This window comes from Protopterus annectens, chromosome 6.part0 (genome assembly GCF_019279795.1).
Source record: "Protopterus annectens isolate FY-2018-M chromosome 6.part0, PAN1.0, whole genome shotgun sequence".
Taxonomy (NCBI): Eukaryota; Metazoa; Chordata; order Ceratodontiformes; family Protopteridae; genus Protopterus; species Protopterus annectens.
This window is the reverse complement of record NC_056737.1, coordinates 1,775,962,440-1,775,980,645: the sequence shown is the minus strand read 5'-3', so window position 1 is coordinate 1,775,980,645 and position 18,206 is coordinate 1,775,962,440. Positions and strand designations below refer to the sequence as shown.

General features: G+C 38.0%; 1 protein-coding gene across 1 annotated transcript in view; it reads right to left on the bottom strand.

Moving 5' to 3' along the window:
* Positions 1 to 15,267: 15,267 nt before the first annotated feature.
* The window catches only part of LOC122804931 (natural resistance-associated macrophage protein 1-like), a 757,143-nt gene continuing 754,204 nt past the window's right edge, over positions 15,268 to 18,206 (bottom strand). Inside the window, exon 15 of the mRNA XM_044075149.1 lies at positions 15,268 to 16,493. Within this exon, the coding sequence (XP_043931084.1) occupies positions 16,410 to 16,493 (84 nt within the window). The 3' untranslated portion in view covers positions 15,268 to 16,409. The remainder of the gene's footprint in view (positions 16,494 to 18,206) is intronic.

The following is an 18,206-nucleotide window of genomic DNA, read 5'->3' as shown; positions in this document are numbered from 1 at the left end:
TCTTACCCTCACCAAGAATGATGCCACAATATGAAGACAAGATGATCAATTTCAACAATTGGCTTAAGTACTGGTGTCATTCAAAGGGGATCCAAGGCCTGTCAGCTTGGGATGATATGCTCGACAAGCCACGATGCTTCGCTAGGGACGGCTTGCACCTGTCACCCCTGGGCTTTTGGATATTGGTAAAGGCTCTTGCTACCCCCATAGTGCCTTTTTTAGGCAAGGCTCAAAAGACAAACCCACCTCCATAGGTATCACAAGGGATAAAAAACTAAGAGTAATGCTACTCAACGCCAGAAGTCTAAACCTCAAGATGCACGCACTTGAAACTCTCCTTAGCATGGAGAACATCGATATCTGTGCAATAACAGAAACCTGGTTCAGGGCTCCCGAGAGCACCCCAGCACTACCAGGTTATACCTCATACCATGCTTTTCAGCCCCAAAACTTGGACCGAACCACAAAAGGAGGGGGAGTATCGATATTCATCAAAGATACCCACACCTCCAGGTTAGTGGCAAAGCACGAAGCATCAGAGACTATCCATGTGCAACTAACAGTGGGTAAAACTGCCTTCCAGTTTATAGCCTGCTACAGACCACCCTCCCAAACCCAGGAACCCCACTCGGCCTTCCTGAGAACACTGGAAAATATGAAGGTCTCTCCAAACACCATTATACTGGGCGACTTCAACTACCCAAACATAGACTGGGAGCATTACTCTAGCTCCAACACCCTAGCCCAAAGGTTCCTAGAATTTATAAACTCAAATGCTATGGAACAACTTGTTACCACTCCCACAAGAGGGGAAAACATACTGGACCTGATCATCACCAACATGGGGACTCCATGCTCCAGACCAGAAGTGTATCCCTCACTCGTAAGATCAGACCATAAACTAATCTCACTGGATATTCACATCCTGACCCCACCCCCTGCCCAGAAAACCACAGTGAAAAACTTCTCTAAAGCAAATTTCACACTCCTCAAAACCAAGGTGGAATCCTTCAAAGTCCCCGGGCCTGTGGAAAATACGGCCCAGACCGCAGAATCCTTTATAAACGCATTCTATGAACACCTTCAGGAATGCATGGATCATGCGATCCCAAATAAAACCAAGACCCAATCCTCCAAAGGCAGACGTCCTGTCTGGTGGACCCCAGCCATAAACAAACTATACAATAGAAGGAGGAAGCTACTAAATGATAGAGCAAAATCCCAAAAGGGAAGGCATCACTGATCAGTATTAGCAAAAAACTACGGGCACTCATAAAATTGTCTAAGGCCAGCTTCGAGAGAAAAATTGCACAGGACACTAAGGATAATCACAAGACTTTCTTTAGTTATGTTAGGAACCTGGGTGGTAATTCCCAGATATGCTCAGAATTAGTCCAAAATGACAAAAAATACACTGAACCCACAGACATTGCCAAAATCCTAGCTGACAGGTTCAGCGCAAACTTCTCCCCCCCCTCCCCACCAAAAGGGCAAATATCTATCCCAGCAGAGTGCTGCCCCCGACATCTCAGATGCTCAGGTAAGAGCCGCCCTCTCCAAAGCAAAAAACACAGCATCAATGGGACCAGATGGTGTCCCTGGCTGCGTCCTACATGAACTCCAAGAAGAGCTAAACCCAAACATAAAACTACTGTTCAATCTCAGCCTTACTACAGGATATGTGCCCAAAGAGTGGCGTACAGCAACAGTGGTCCCTCTCCATAAAGGTGGTGCCTCAACGGATCCTGGAAACTATCGCCCCATAAGCCTGACTAGCTTGGTCTGCAAAGCTATGGAAAGGATCATCATGGACCTCATAAATAAAGATATTGGGGACCTACAGACACTGGATCCTACCCAGTTCGGCTTTGTTAAATGCAGATCCTGCCTCTTAAACCTGGTTGATTTCTTTGAAACAGTCACCAAGGCCATTGACGAGGGGAAGGTGGTCCACACAGCCTACCTGAACCTCGCAAAAGCCTTTGATACAATACCCCACTCGGGCATTATAGATAAGCTCACCAGCTTAAATATAAACCCCTATGTCACTAGATGGATTGCAAACTGGCTCAAGGACAGAACCCACATGGTTAGAATTGCTGGAGCCATGTCAGACTCCAAACCAGTTACAAGTGGTGTCCCACAAGGCTCAGTCCTGGGACCTCTCTTGTTTGGTATATATTTCTCGGAGGTACAGGCCAACACGGAAGGACTGTGGCTGACCAAGTTCGCAGATGACTGCAAACTGGGCTCCATAATCGACTCTCCAGCCGACACAAGCATCCTCCAAAAGGGCCTCATAGAAACAGACAACTGGTGCCAGAGCCATGGCCTCAAGCTAAATGCCAGAAAGTGTATAGTCATCCCCTTTGGCAAAAACAAAGTGCCCACAAATTACCACATAGGTGGTAATCCATTAAGTACAGAAGAAGTAATTAGGGACCTAGGGACCCAAATTGATAGCAATCTCTCATTTGACAACCACGTGGCCAAAGTGGTTAGAAAAACATTTTATATAGCCCACCTAATCATGAAGGGATTCACATCTAGATCAGGGGAGGTCATCGTGCCTCTTTACTCATCCCTCATCAGGCCCATAATTGAGTACAATGCCCCTTTTGGGATGTACCTTAACAGACACCTGCAGCAACTGGAAAGACCCCAAAAGTACCTCACCAAGAGGATCAAAGGGCTCAAACAGATGCCATATGCTGCCAAGTTAAAGAAACTCCAGCTCTACTCAGTGGCATACCGCCTGTTCAGAGGCAATCTGTGCCTGACGTATAAAGCCATGTCCAACCCGGAATTAATGGACATGCTGCACCTCAGAAAATCCAAATCCCATCGAGCCACGCTCGAGAGACTTGAACCTCAGCACTGAAATAAATAGCACATGCTGGAGGGACAGATTCATAACCCAGAGGCTCCCTTCACTCTGGAATAAAATCCCAGTCCAGGTTAGGCAGAGTCCCTCATTGACTCTCTTCAAGAGGAATCTTGATGAGTGGATGGGAGATCGTAGGTTTACCCCGGGTATCACTTCTGTGTCACTGTTAGACAGAGGCAGAGTATACTAACCTCGAAAAAGGGCATAGCAAAATAAATTTAAAATGGGTGGCGAAAGCCAAACACATTCTGGCTAGGCTTATAAATGCCCTAGGGCAGATAGCCTAGTATGAACCTATGATAGCCTAGTACCAACCTATGCACCTATGAATCTATGTCATGTTTTGCCACCTTTGATGTGCAATGTTCTTAGGGTTATAAAGGTTAAACTACTGCTAGATAGTTTTGCCAAGCTGAAATCTAAACCAAGGCATAGAAGGTTAATAACAGACTATATGGAAACAAATCATGAACTCTGTAAAACTATTTGGAGTGATGCATTCAGCAGAAAGCCTGCAGAATAAATGTGACAGGTTTTGAAAAAGAAATGTTTAGGATGCAAAAATGAAAAAAAAGTTCAATATTAGGATCTAGGCACAAAAGGTCAGGAGGACATATTTCTATGAGAACAACATTAGAACAAGATAAGAAATATATAAGACATTGAAAAATGGGTCAAAATATAACTTTCAAAACTGAAATAAATAAACTAGATTGACAGATTAAACATAGTGAGAGACAAGATCAGGAAAAAAATGAAGAATTTGTTAATAAAGATATTGGGTTTAATAGGAAACAATTTTATATATATATATATATATATATATATATATATATATATATATATATATATATATATATATATCATGTGGTAGGAATAGCAACATAATGTGTGTAGATTCTAAAATGTATTCACAAACACAACAGTTTACAAATATATTTACAAAATTCATGCAAAACAGTTTGTCTGCACAAAGGGGGTGATAAATTGCCCTAGTAACATTCATGTAATTTCAGATATTGAAAAAGAAAAACAAAGAGTAAAAAGGTCACACAGGAAAACCAACTGGTTAAAAATACAAGAAGACAAATCTAACAAAGTTAGACTTTCCAATGTGTGACACCTTAAACCTCTTCTATCAGAGGCAACATGGGATATACGTGAATTACCATTTAAGAATATCAGGTGTTTCAGCTAAATGGCAATTCTAAATGTCCATGAGCTAGAGGGGTTAGACTTTATTGGCCTGAAATTGTCCATAAATAGACTTAAAAGAAAAAGTCTGTCATATGCAGAAGATTTAGTGACTGAGGTTAAATGCGTGATATGGATAAGTGAAGTGGTGGTATAAGTGGAGGAATTATTAAAGGAGGTTTGGTTAAAATTAAATAAGGCAAGAATCAAAGGGTATAATTATACTATGAAAATAAGTAGAATTTATTATACTAGGAAGGAAATAAGTGTATTAGAAGTGAACTTTGGAGAGTATTAAAATGTAGTAGAACATAGAACCTTGCAAATGATGGAGAAGGTGTTATATGTAAGGTATGAAGAAGGAAAGTGGTAAAAATATAAGATGAGAGGAACAGAATATAAGCATAAAATAAAATTATGGAATATGAGATAATCAGATTGATGATAGCTGAAAACTGTAATATAACAATATCATGCCGTAATACTACATGGTATATCCTTAGAATGAATTAAAAGAAGATGTAAAAATGCAATCAAGAATAGAAGGAAGAGGTCTGAGAATTTGTATGAAATAGGGGCTTTCCTGTGGAAAGTTTTGTTGAATAAGTTATCAGCTAAAAGTAATAGGAAATATAAGTTATTGAAATAAAGAAGAAAATGTGATGAGTACAGTGAGGAAGAAACAACAATGCATTGTTTTTTTAGAATGTAAAAATGATCATGTTTGGTGAAGCTTCAAAAAGGAATATAAATGGGAAGGATTTAAAAATATAAAGATGGGTATGATATGAAATGGAAAACATGAGCAAGAAAAATATGAAATTAAAAAATGGGACAGAATATTGTTTGTAACAATCTGATATTATGGAAAAGAGGATGAGAAGAATAATTGTATAATGAAAATAGAGAAGATGAAGATGTGATAGATGAAATAAAAAGATGGTTGTGGTATAAAGTGTGAGGTTAGATAAAGAAATGTTAAACAATAGTCACTTTTTGTGTTGTTTTTTAAATGATAAAAGTAGAAATGTTGCGTAGATTATAAGTTAATGTTAACAAAAAATGGAAAGAAATGACAATATGCATGTTAGGAATATGAATATTTAAATAAAGTAAATAAGGAAAACGTAAATAAAGTAACCCCATTCTTTTTAAGTGTTGTGGAATCTTTTGCATCCATCTGAATTAGCACTAGGCCTCAGTTTAATGTCTTATTCAAAAGACGGTACCTTTAGGAGTGCATCATCCCCACCCAATGTTGCACTGCAGTATCAACAAATTGAAAATTAAACCAGTCACATGGAGTGACAGTAGAACCCACAATCCTTTGATCTTCCAGCACCAAATGTGAGTGTACTACTTGTTGACCCACTAATGCTATTGCTCTGATCGATGTTTCATTAAACTTGTCTTGACCTCTTGTACCATATTTAACTTGAAAAGAGTCCCATATCACCTGGAAAAGCATGCGAATACTAATTTAAATGTCCTATTTTGCACTGTGGTAATTTTGCATCTGAAAATGCTCTATCTTTTTCTCCTGCTGAGTGAAGGGAGCTACTGTGGCTGTTTCTGGCCCTGAATTACTTTTGGTTATGTAAAATTGTTAACATTGATTATCCTGCATGCTGTTGTGGTCAGCTTTAAACCTGATGTGTTTGCAGGGGTCTACTTTACATGATTGATCAACCAAATGTTCGACTTTCATATGGCTGAGACCATATGTTCGAACATTTGAATGTTTGAAAATGTGAAAATAAAATAAATAACAACAAAAAAAAAACTAAACAGTGCTAGCAGGGGGGAAGCCCCTTGCACTCCCCACACCCCCTGCTATTTAAATATGCCAACTCCAAGATCTCACTACATTGCAGTAAAGGGAAATCTTCCCATTCTGCGCTCTATGGAGATCCCCATTCAGGCCGTTTGAACTGTTCAAAGTTCAAACATATGGTCTTGGCCATATGATAGTCGAGCTTTTAAAAGTTTGACCATCTGAAGGGAGCCTGTTTGCAGACACCAACACTATGTTCTGCTGGGCTGTGACACAACTGACCAGTCTTAAATCCCTGCTGCCAGTCTGACTTGAAAAACAGTCCCACACAAATTGAGTTCTGCTCATGACACAGAGGGTTTGTGAAATATACAGCAGAGTGTCAGATTGCAAATTACAGTACCATATACTCATTTTGGTAACTGCCCTACTCCCCCTAATTCCTGCTTCCTTGACTAGTACACCTTAGTGCTTGCCTATGCCCGTTGGATCAGGTTGTTTGTGGCAGAAGTTTGTGTCAATGTTTCCATGATAGAGATGTTTGATTTAACACTGCTAAATCTCATTTCCCTATTTAATGTTTCTCAGTTGTATCTAATTGTGTACTACTTTGCTATATTGTGTTCTTGCCTTGGCTAATTACTTAGTGAACTGCTATATTATATCCTTGCTGTAATAGGATTGCATACCTTGCTGCATTACTTCTATTTTTCTGCACTGTATTTAATATTGTGGCATTAAGGCCTGCTACTGATGCCTTCCGTATGTTGTGGCACCCATGCCTATTGTACCTAATATCACTTGTAGCAGTTTACCTATTGTACTAAATACCTTGTTGAATCTTGTGACATTTTTCTATTGTATTTATTACCACATCAAGTCCTGGAGTCAGTTATATCTATGACTTTAGGAATATTTTCTATCACGTTCATGCTTGCTGTTCATTGTACTCTAATAAATTAATACATTTGTCATCACACTCGAATATTCCTACCTGCTTTTCAGGTACTTTTTTACTATTGTGAGACAAAAAAAAACACTTGTCAAAACCTATTTAAACAGACATAAAATTGTTAAGTGCTTTCCGCAGTTTGAAGTTTAAATTAAACTTTTTAGTTCTAACTGGCTTCACAATATTTCTGATCTCAGCCTTACACACACTTTCAAAAGGGGAGACTGTATCCAAAGGATGCAAACTAATGGGCAAACAATCACATGAGTCTTTAAACAAGCAGGCTAAATAGATTTTTCCAGTGAAAAAATTTAAACAATTAATCATATCAACTAAGGAAGCCTACTTAGTAGGAACAAAACCCAAATCCTTTTTTGAAATATTGATTTGTGGTTCCTTACAAATGTGGGTAGATAAATGAAAACTTTTAACAATACATTCAAAATACACATTAGATGCTGTCACTTCATCATGGGTTTCTTTATATTCAACATGCAGTCCATCCATATAAACTTTAAAAGATTCAACATGTAAATTATCTTTTGAAAAATGTCACAATTTACCATTGAAACCAAACTGGGTTGTAATCCCTAACCCGATCCATTGCCTGTTAGAGATTGGAAGTTGCACAAATGTGTTCCGTGCTAGTCTGTGCAAATTCAGTTTGGTCTCTGTTTCCAAATGATTCATCTTTTCCTGTGGAAACTGCTTCCCTGTGTAACCTGAATAAAACTTTTGCTGTCCTGAAATGAAATCCTCTGGAACTTCTGCTGAAATGGTGGATCAGACGTTGTGTTTCCATTTGGACACTTCATCTTCTTGCCCTGAGAGAACTGTACTGGATGTAGAAGATAAACTAAATGAAAGTGAATATTATTGGTAAGTTTTGCTTAATGCTACAATTTTTCTAGGGATAAAAGACCACATTCATTTTACGGTGGATTTAAATTAAAAATAAAGATTGAGGCATTAGATAATTGTTCTATATATAGCATGTGATTGTGTTTTAAATGGTATTTAATGATTTGGTTTTGGCATTTTTATTGTCTGATGAAGTCTCTTTTAAGAGATGAAAAATACAGTTATTCATCTTTAATAAATAGGTTTCGACAAGTGTTCTTTGCCTTGTGATTTTTTTTTTTACTTTACTTTTATTGGTTCATGAGTTTTTGGGCCTTATTTATTTTATTTTACTCTTATACTATTATTTGATTGAATACCTCTTGATTTATTGTACCTATTGTTCAGTAGTTCCAATACTGTACATTGTGCTATACTTTGTTGAGCTGTATTTAGCTCTACTTATTTTGCTGGATCATAATGTATTAAGTTACACTGTTTATGGCTGTTTTTCACAGTCTCCTTTTATAACATACAGCTACTATACTGTACTATATTATAACGTGTTGTGCTGTTTTTGCACTATTTTGTACTGTTTCACTATCTCTCTCTCTCTTTCTCTGTATATATATATATATATATATATATATATATATATATGTATATATCATACAACTCCTCCTCTCATATGGATAGACCAGTGGTTAACTGTCTATCACATGCTAGAATTTCACTATATCACTTATATTTGGCAGCTATTTCTCTGGTGTCAAATCTGACATTAAACACCTCTGGCAAACCAAGTTTGCAGATGATTGAAAACTTGGAGACACTGGCATTCTCCAAGAGGGCCTAACACAGACAATTTGGATTTCAGGATCTGGGTCTAAAGCTGAATATCAAAAAATGTAGCATTTGAGGACTTGTGCTATGTCCCTGAGGTATACCAGTATGGCACTTCCCCGAATAGCAGCAGTTAGTGCACTCTTCCTGAAGCAACAAGTAAATTAGCTAGCTGACCATTAATTTAGAACCATTTTAGTACCAGGTACGACAAGAAAGTTCTGTATTATAAGGAAGAAGAAAACACCAGATTTGACAGAGAAGAAAAAAGAGGTAACTTATTTCCTGCCTCAAGTATAAACCACTGGCTGGGAGATGATAATATCTCAGCCTTAAGAAATGGACAAACGTGTCAGAAGTCCTACCTCTGAGATGTAATTGGTAACATATTTTTGGGAGCGTAATGGTTGTCAGGCTTAAAAATTCTATCAGAAATACAGAGTGAGCAAATTCCTCTGGTGGAGGTGTTATGATAGGGATTAAAGATAGTTATGAGACCTGTGATTATTACATGTTCAGTGATAACACCAATACTCTAGATTGTGTAACTGTGACAATAAAGACAACCCTGGAACATTTAATAATTGGAGTGCATAGACCACCAAAGTCAAGTGCTGATGACCTAAAGTAATTCATACATTTCTTGCGTGAAATACAGGAGGGAAGAATAGTAGTGACCGGGGACTTAACATTTACCAGAAACAGACTGGAATAATATTGCTTCAACAACATTAGAAAGGAAATTATTCACAACGTGTGTTCAAGAACAACAATTGCTTGTGTTCCTAAAGAAATTACTGTTACTTCATGTCAAATTTTACCACTGTTAATGTGCAGTGGTCATAGGGTTATAAAGGTTAATTTGTTACTAGATAATTCTGCCAAACTGAAATATAAACCAATGCACAGAAGATTCATTAGAGATTATATGGAAGCAAAATAGTCACTATGTAAAACTAACTGGAGTGATATGTTCAGTGGAAAAATTGCAGAAGGAAAGTGGAAAGTTTTGAAAGAAAAATAGTTTGAGTGCAAAAAAAAAAATGTTTAACATCAGGATCTAGACATACAACATTGGGGGAATATATTTCCATTAGAACAAGATACCTGATTAAGGTGAGAAACAAAAAATATAGGAAATGGAAAAAAGGTCAAACTACAACTTTGAAAACTGAAATAAACAAGCTGAAAAAAAAAACAAATTAAGTGTATTATGAGACAAGATCCAGAAAAATGAAATTCATATAGAGATATTGAACATAATAGGAATTATGAAACCATTTTATAGATACATAAGATGTGGAAAGAGTAAAGACATGCAAATTAATAAAGTGTGTGTAGATTCTAAAATTTATTCTCAGACACAACAGATTATAGATATATTTACAAAATCTAATGCAAAACAGTTTGGCTCCCCAAAGGAGGTGATATTTTGTCCTAGTGAAATCCAGGTACCCTCAGATGTTGGAATCAGTTTAGATTATATTGAAAAAGAACTATACAAAGTAGATCTAAACAAAGCATAGACAAGAGACGGAATTAGTAATAATGACCTGAGAACACTTCAGCAATAACTTATAGTACCATTATATCTATTATTTATTTAACTAACAATTAGAGGGACTTTGGAAATAATGAAGAACATCTAAAGTCTAGAATGGAAACTGGATTATAGGAAGCAAAATAAAACAACAAGGAGTAAATGACTATTGTAATAATAAGAATGATTCAAGAGGTGTAAAAGCATATAGGACACCCAGCTATGGAATTGTGCACCGTTTTACTTTCCTATGGATAAAAAAACATTAGCTGTTTGAAATAATAACATTTTGAATGTGACCTATATGAGTCACTCTATTATAAATCTTGGTATTGGGCTGGTTTGGATGTATTAGACTAACTGCAATTAATGTTTATTGCTATAAGGCCAGGAAGTTTAACAGAACTGTCCAGCTGCCAAGATAATTTACTGGGCACCATGCAGGATTGCACTATCAAGTATGTTTATTTGAAGCAGTAAATTAAAGTTTTATAAAAAAAATGTACCATTGTACAGTTTGGGATACAGGAGCCCTCACATGACTACCACATATTTTACCTCCTTTAAAATAGACACTGTCATTAGAAATATAAGCACCTTTGCAGATAATGAACTGTCTTTTGACTGCCACATATTCACTGTTTTTAGCAAAGCTTTCCCTTTCCCTCAAATGATTAATAAGAACATATCTCTATTCAGCCCTCATCAGGCCCATGCTATAATACAATGTACCTGTTAATATGTACCTGTCTGGACACCTAACCCAACTTGAAAAAAATAAAAACAACTGATTCCTCAACAACAACAACAACAACAGCAACTCAGGTAAAAGCTCTCTGTGTTACCCAGAACATTTAAAAGCCTTGTGAGTCCAGCAGACTCATATGTGATGATCTGTGCCTGGACTTGTTTGTCTTTTCAGCTTTTTCCTGGTTAGGGGTCGCTACAGCGAAACTCCGGTCCACTAATGATTGGCAGTAGATTTTTATGGTGCTGAGTTGCCAGCCCAACACACAACCTTCAGCGAAGGCACGCCCATTCACGCATGTCTTTCGAATGCTACTTGACCATGGGAAGGACATGCAGACTAGGCAAATGGGTGAAAAATTGCAGTTACCCTCAGCTAGTCTTCCATCCATTATGGACAGGGGAGTAATTAAAGTGGCTATATTTCAAAAGGCTTAACTGGTCTGTTGCCTAATATCAACCTTTGAACCTATAACCATATGAATGTACAAGCCTATGATTTTATTTAATGCATAACTAGAAAAAGACACTTTTCTTTTTCAGTTTTCACTTATAAGTGCAACATTTGGGGAATCACTCACATGCAGTCTCCTTAAAGAAGTGACAAAGAGAGAGGGCCTCCAGGACTACTTCTTTTGTACCAGTTGTCTGCTAACAAAGCAAAGGGAATAACCCAAGCACAATGGACCTTGTAAAGTCAGTGGCACGTGGATGACTGAGTCATATGTCATCCCTGTAAATCTGTACCTGTGACTAACGCTTCTCTTAGTTTGTCTCTCTTGTTGGCCTTTCTGTTTCAGTTTATTTTATTTTTATTTTATTTTGCATTTGTTAACCCGGAAAGTCCAACTGGATACAGGACCATTTTCAGTGGTGGCCCAGGGAGAAAAGCTCCAAATGTACAAAAACAAGTGTAAATACAGTGACATTATTACAGTGAGTTATCACAAAACTGAGATATGTTTAATGATATGTACACACACAGGTACATGTTTTTCTCACATACACACAGCAAAGGTTGGAAACAAGTAGCTGAGAAAGAAATAGTTAAAGATTTAATCTGAAAAAGGAAAACACATATATTAAGGTGGTTATCATACATGGTGTAGTATTAACTATAAATCTTTCCAGTAGGTGGGCGATACATAGAATTTTAAACAGTTAGAGAGTCAGAGTTTTATTCTTGTAATGAGGTTCTCATTTATAAATTATGTTTGAGTGGGGGTTAGTCAGGGTTTGGACAGGGACAAAGCCACTGCAATTTTAGGTATCAGTTATCCACACAGCTGTACTTTCTGCAAAACTAATTCCATATCGTTTGTTGTTATATCTGATTCCTTAGCAGCAGACATAAAATAATTATGTAAGCATATGTAGCACAGTGTTATCAGATATCTGAGTTGCCTTGCTCACTGTTCAAGCATATTTATTGATTTCTAGCACATCTTTTCATAGGTTTATAGATTCAAAGGTGATTACTAGGCTAATGGCAGGAACCTTTACATGCCTAGCCAAGTGCACCCAGGATATGACAATATTATATATTAATTTCTCAGATATGAGGTGGGGTAGTATCAGGGTAGTGGGACTGTGGGTGTTGGAGCCCGGAGTCATTTTACAGTCTACCTCTGTTCATAAGGGACATGGGCAGTACCCCAGGAGGGAATTTACAGATCCCCATCTATTTATCCAAATTCTTTTTGAAGAGAGTGAGGGATGGACTTTGTTTTATGAAGATGGGAAGTTTATTCCATAGATGAGGTAGTCTTTGGAATATGAATCTGTCTTTCCAGCAAGTTCTTTTAGAGCCACAAATAAAGTTGAGGTCCATGGAATGTATAACCCTCGTATAATTTTTCTTGTGATCAGGGTTGGATCAGAGAATGCCTTGTAGGTCAGACATCAGTCACCTCTCAATAAATTATATAAGACAGAGCAAAGGGATAGGGCCTTTAGTCTGTCGGCATAAGACATGTGTATTATGCTTTGTATCTTTTTAGTGAGAAACCTCTGGGACCACTTCAGTTGGTGTAAGTGCCTGGTTAGGTACATGCAGAAGGGAGCATTGTACTCGATTATGGGCCTGATGAGGGCCGAGTACAATAGCACTATGACTTCCTTTGATCTTGATGCAATGCCTTTACTTATAAGATAAGCCACACAGAAGGATTTCCTCACTATCTGGTGGTCAAAGTTTAGGTTACTATCTGTTTGTGTTCCTAGGTCCCTCACCACTTGGTGTACTTTTAGGGGTATGCTATCAATATTATAATTTGCAGGGATACTGATTTACTGAAGGGTAAAATTATAAATTTTTTGGCACCAGTCGTTTGTCACATATAGGCCTATTTGTAGGATATCAAGATCATCTAGGGATTTAATGATTGCTCCCAGCTTACATTCAGTGGTGAGTTTGGTGAGCCAGAGGCCCCCAACATTGGCTTTCACTTATATACCAAACAGGAAAGGTCCCAATACTGAGCCCTGTGGGACACCACTAGTAACAGGTTTCTTATTGGAATTGGGTTCACCTATCTGAACAACATGTGTCCTGTCAGTAAACTAGTTGGCTATCCATCTGACAATGTATGGGTTTATGCCTGACAGTAAGTTTATCTATGATCCCCAAGTGGGGGATTATGTCAATAGCTTAGGTCAGGTCTAGATAAGCGGTGTGTGCCATTTTACCCTTATCCATGGCCCTGATGACTTTCTTGAAAAAGTCCACAAGATTGAGCAGACAAACCCTCCCTTTGACAAAGCCAGATTGAGCCTGGTCCAATGTTTGGAGAGTTCCAATGTCATTATTGATCAGGTCCATGATAATTATTTCCATGACCTTGCAGATAAGACTGGTGAAGCTTATGGGTCTCTAGTTCCCTGGGTCAGTTGATGGACCCCTCTTGTGCCATGGGATGACTGTTGTAGTCTTCCATTCCTCTGGGACAAAGCTTGTCTGGAGACTGTGGTTTCTAGTGGCTGTGATAGATTCTGCTTTAAGCTATTTAAAAAGCAAACAAGTCACAAATGGAACGCTAATGCTGGCTTGTTAAAAGTAAAGGCTGCTGACAGCAAAAATACAAGCAGAGTAATCCAACGACTCAAAGTTAGCTATGCAGGAACGTTCTTTATTCACTGAATAAAGAACGTTCCTGCATAGCTAACTTTGAGTCGTTGGATTACTCTGCTTGTATTTTTGCTGTCAGCAGCCTTTACTTTTAACAAGCCAGCATTAGCATTCCATTTGTGACTTGTTTGCTGATTTTATTTTATTTTTGGAACGCTGCATCTCCGGTGGATCACATTAGCTGATTTTGATCTATTTAAAAAGCATTCTGGAATGCTGTCAGGACCCATGGAGGCTGTATTTTCTGGCTTTAGCAAATGCAATAAGGACTTGTTCCCTCATAATGACATGTAGGGGGATGATTGTGGGTATTTCTTTGGGCATGGTAAGAGGTGATGGGGCGGGTAGAAGTTTGACCTGAACTTGTCAGCCAGCAGGTTTGCTATAGTTTCAGGCTGGGTGTAAGTGTTGCCATACATGATTAACTTGGCACATTGCTGAGCATTTCCCCTGAGGTTACAAACATAATTTAAAAAAGTTTTATGGTTATCTTTCACCTGGGATGCTATCTTTGCCTCAGAGTTTGCTTTGGCAGATTTGACCAGCTCTGTAATTTGTTTGTTTAGACTGGTGAGTGTCTTTTTGCACTGTTTTGTCTGTTTCTTCTTGGCTTCGGAGAGGATTTTTTCCTTTTTGTTAAATAGCCTATTTATGATAGGGGTCCACCAGATTGATTTATTTTTGTCAGTAATCATATGTTTGTCTTGGACAAGTATTGCCTCCTCTATGCAGCTATAAATGTGGTTACACAATGCTTTTGTGTATAGTTCAGAGTAGGCCTCAGTGTCATCCAGGTTTGGAGGGTTTGGACGTTTAATAAGCTGTCACTTAGCTTGAGGTAATTGGCCTTAGCAAAGTTCTTAACAGGTTTGGAGTTTGATAGGGGTTTTAGGTTAACTTTAATATTAAAGGATATCATTTTGTGGTCAGATCTTACTGAGAGTGCCATCACATCTCTCTTCATATAATCCAGTGAGGTACGTCTTAGGTCATTTACATCCATATTTTAAGTAGCGTTATCGATCATTCTCCTACAGCTTTAACCCAAAAAGCAATGGATTAGTCCATTTCTGGGAAGATGTCCACCTTTCATAGTGGCTTAACACAGTGCAGTCTGACCAGTAATTTGGTGAAACTTCTAACTAGAATTTGGTGGTGGCACATATGGAGTATGAATGTTCTGAAACAAGATTGTAGACTTTATGTGGCACCAACTTTGTGCAGGATCATAATTTCTCAATAAATTATCTTCAGTCAAACCTAACAGCCTAATATGACATGCCTACAATATTCACAACATTCTGTTTCTCTTTTGTGAAAGACAATTGTTCATTCACTCTACTATAGACATAGAAGGACACCATTATAATTTTGCTTTTATTGACCAGGTAAGTATACTTCACTATAATGTACAATGTTTGTGATGATAAGTAAGACAGTACAGGCTGACAAGAAAATGGACAAATAGTTCCATATTTTACATTTTTGAAACAGTAAAGGTAAAGCAATGGGAACCTGGTAAAGAACAGTATAAAATATTTCTGTGCAAAGATTTCTCAAGTTTTTCCAAAGGATTAAGCCATCATCCATGGTATGATGCAGACATAGCTACAAACTGAAACTATCTGATATTACAACATTGAGTATAAATGTAAAACTAATATTATGGACCTGCACCAAGACAGGTTTAGTGTATTTTATGATGAGTCATTTTCATGGTTAATGAAATTCTTTGAATGAATGGTGAACACTTAAAAATCTCAATATTAAGAGTCATACTGATATCAATTTACTTTTCAAATGCTTTCTTATTATTACTTTCCTGGTCAAGTACACATCCCTCTCTCTAGCTACATTTCCAGTTTTCCAACCATAAATTAATCCAGCCGAGTTGTATCCTGCATGTCTTCAGTGAAGGATTTAAGTGCAGAAAAAGTCAGATCACAGGTGCTTTCTTTAAAGACACAGAACATCTGGGATCTCTGATGTCAGATTATGGGGAGTATCTCTAGACGTCATGGCTGTGTGCTACATTGGGACATGCAAACACAAACCCAACATTCTGGAGTAAGCAGTGGATGGTATTTTCATCTCTGTAGTACACATCATGTCAGACATCATATTTGTAAACTGATGTTAAAATATTGCACAAGTGCTATGACTCACCTAGAAAATACTAGTTTAATGTGAATAATACTGACTTTATAACATTAGCAATAACTTTATCCAAGAGGAAGTTGTCTTGAAACCTATGCTAAATATGTTGGTCAACATATCAGGAAGTAAACAAAAGTCATATAGGCCCAGCTTTTCTGAAGACAGTAACAGAAAGACGAACTGATCTGTGACATCATAAGCAAGGCAAAGTACTCAAATAGGGGATGATAAGAAGATGAATGTAAGAGCTGCATGGGAAATAGCACTGCAATAAAAATGACATCTTTGTAACATTATGGTAGGTGGAACTCCTGGTATTCAGTAAACCAGTAAGGTGCTTAAGTGGTTTCAATACAGTATTTTATAATCCAGTCTTGTTTGCACCCCACAGCTGAGGAATGTTGCTCCATGGGCTATCAGACATATCCAGAGCTGTAAAAAAACAGATGAGAGTTACATTTATGTGAGCAATACTATAGTATTACACTGACTAAAAGCTACAGTTTGTTTCTTAAAACACATTTCAGCTATGGTTAATGGAGTATAAAATGACTTAAAGAGTATGCAATTTACAGCAACATTGGTTCTCCATGCTGTGCTGAGTTTGTTATTGCTTCACAGTCCTTAGAAATAATACAGGATTTATATGGCTGTGAATATTTATTTTAGTATTGCTGACAGTTTCTGCACACAGTATAATTTGGATGCATATTCTAGTCCAGCTGTAAGGAATATCACACAATCAAAGAAGAATGCAACAGTAGGAGGTGCTGATGAGTACTTGGTGTAATCTGTATTAGCAAACCCAAGTAAGTACCACTTTGAGCAGGAAGATATTAAGACAAAAAAGTGCTGAGATGCTCCACGTGGTAGAAAACAGCCAAATCTGCATGTTGTACAGTAGGTTATAGTGAATCATTTACTGATGAGTGGCAGACTGTTCAGAACTAGTAAGTGGCAGGGTACATATAGCATGGAAGCATACATTTTACTGGATTTTAATGCACATGTCAAATATGTGCTAAAGACTTTTATGCCAGTGGAGTACAGTGTAACAGTCTGGTAGGTAGTGCAGTGCTGAGGCTTAAGGTTCTGAGCTGCTTACTGAGCTCCTTCCTGCAAGTTCATGGTACAAGGTTTGATTCCTTCTACTTCCCACTGTGTGCCTGTAAACAATTCAGTTAACCAGACAGTGCTTCCATGTTGCCACTGCAAAGGGATATGTGACCAATAGACTTACTTGGTCAGTAAATAAGTTAAAAAAACAAGTGATGATCACCTTGTAGAAACTTACTTTAGTTTTTGATAAGATAAAATTTAGAGTTCAGCTGCGATATGATGAAATTTAGAGTTCAGCTGTGAATATACAATCCCCCGGATTTTCAAAAGCTTGCACGGAGTGCAAGATGAGTGCAGGAGTCCACGCAGGCAATATGTCTGCCGTGCGATCCAGGAACAGCCTGCAGGGGTGTGCATGAGAGCTCCAGCACTAATCCTGCACGGACTAAGCCCTGGTATGCAAATCACCTCATTTGCAGGAGAAATTCATGCAAATGAGGTGATTTTGCAATCCAGGAAGCTTGCAATAGTCCGAGCAAGACTAGTGCTATCTGCAGAAATGTATTCGGTTAGTAACCGAGTACATTTCTGCAAATTCCAAAATGGAGCTATGACAACTCCAGATAAAGGCTGCATATTATTGAGGAAGTATGCCAATGGCCAAGTAGAAGACCATTGGCAGTGCAAACTGTTTAAAAAATAAAATAAAACAACTTTTATTTTTTTTTTGCCGATCTCGGCTGTTTAAGCATAGGGCAGGGGCACGCAAACGGGATCGGGGGGAAAATAATAAAATAAACTGAAAATGAACATTCTAACAGAAATCAGTATTCTGCCATGCAAGTCAATGACAGGCAAAAGACAACTTGGCCAGTGAGTAGTGGTTGCTAAGGGGGGAGGCTCAGTGTGGGACATGTAACTATGCATTAGTAGACAATCCTATGCAAATGAGGGAAAGGTTAGTGAATACCAGATATTCCCAGGGTGCGAGGCAGATCCCAAGAGTGTAAGAGTATAAGTAGCTGGGTGCAAGACTAGGATATAGGTGACATCACGGGGGTGTGTGTCAGACATACTGTAAGCGGA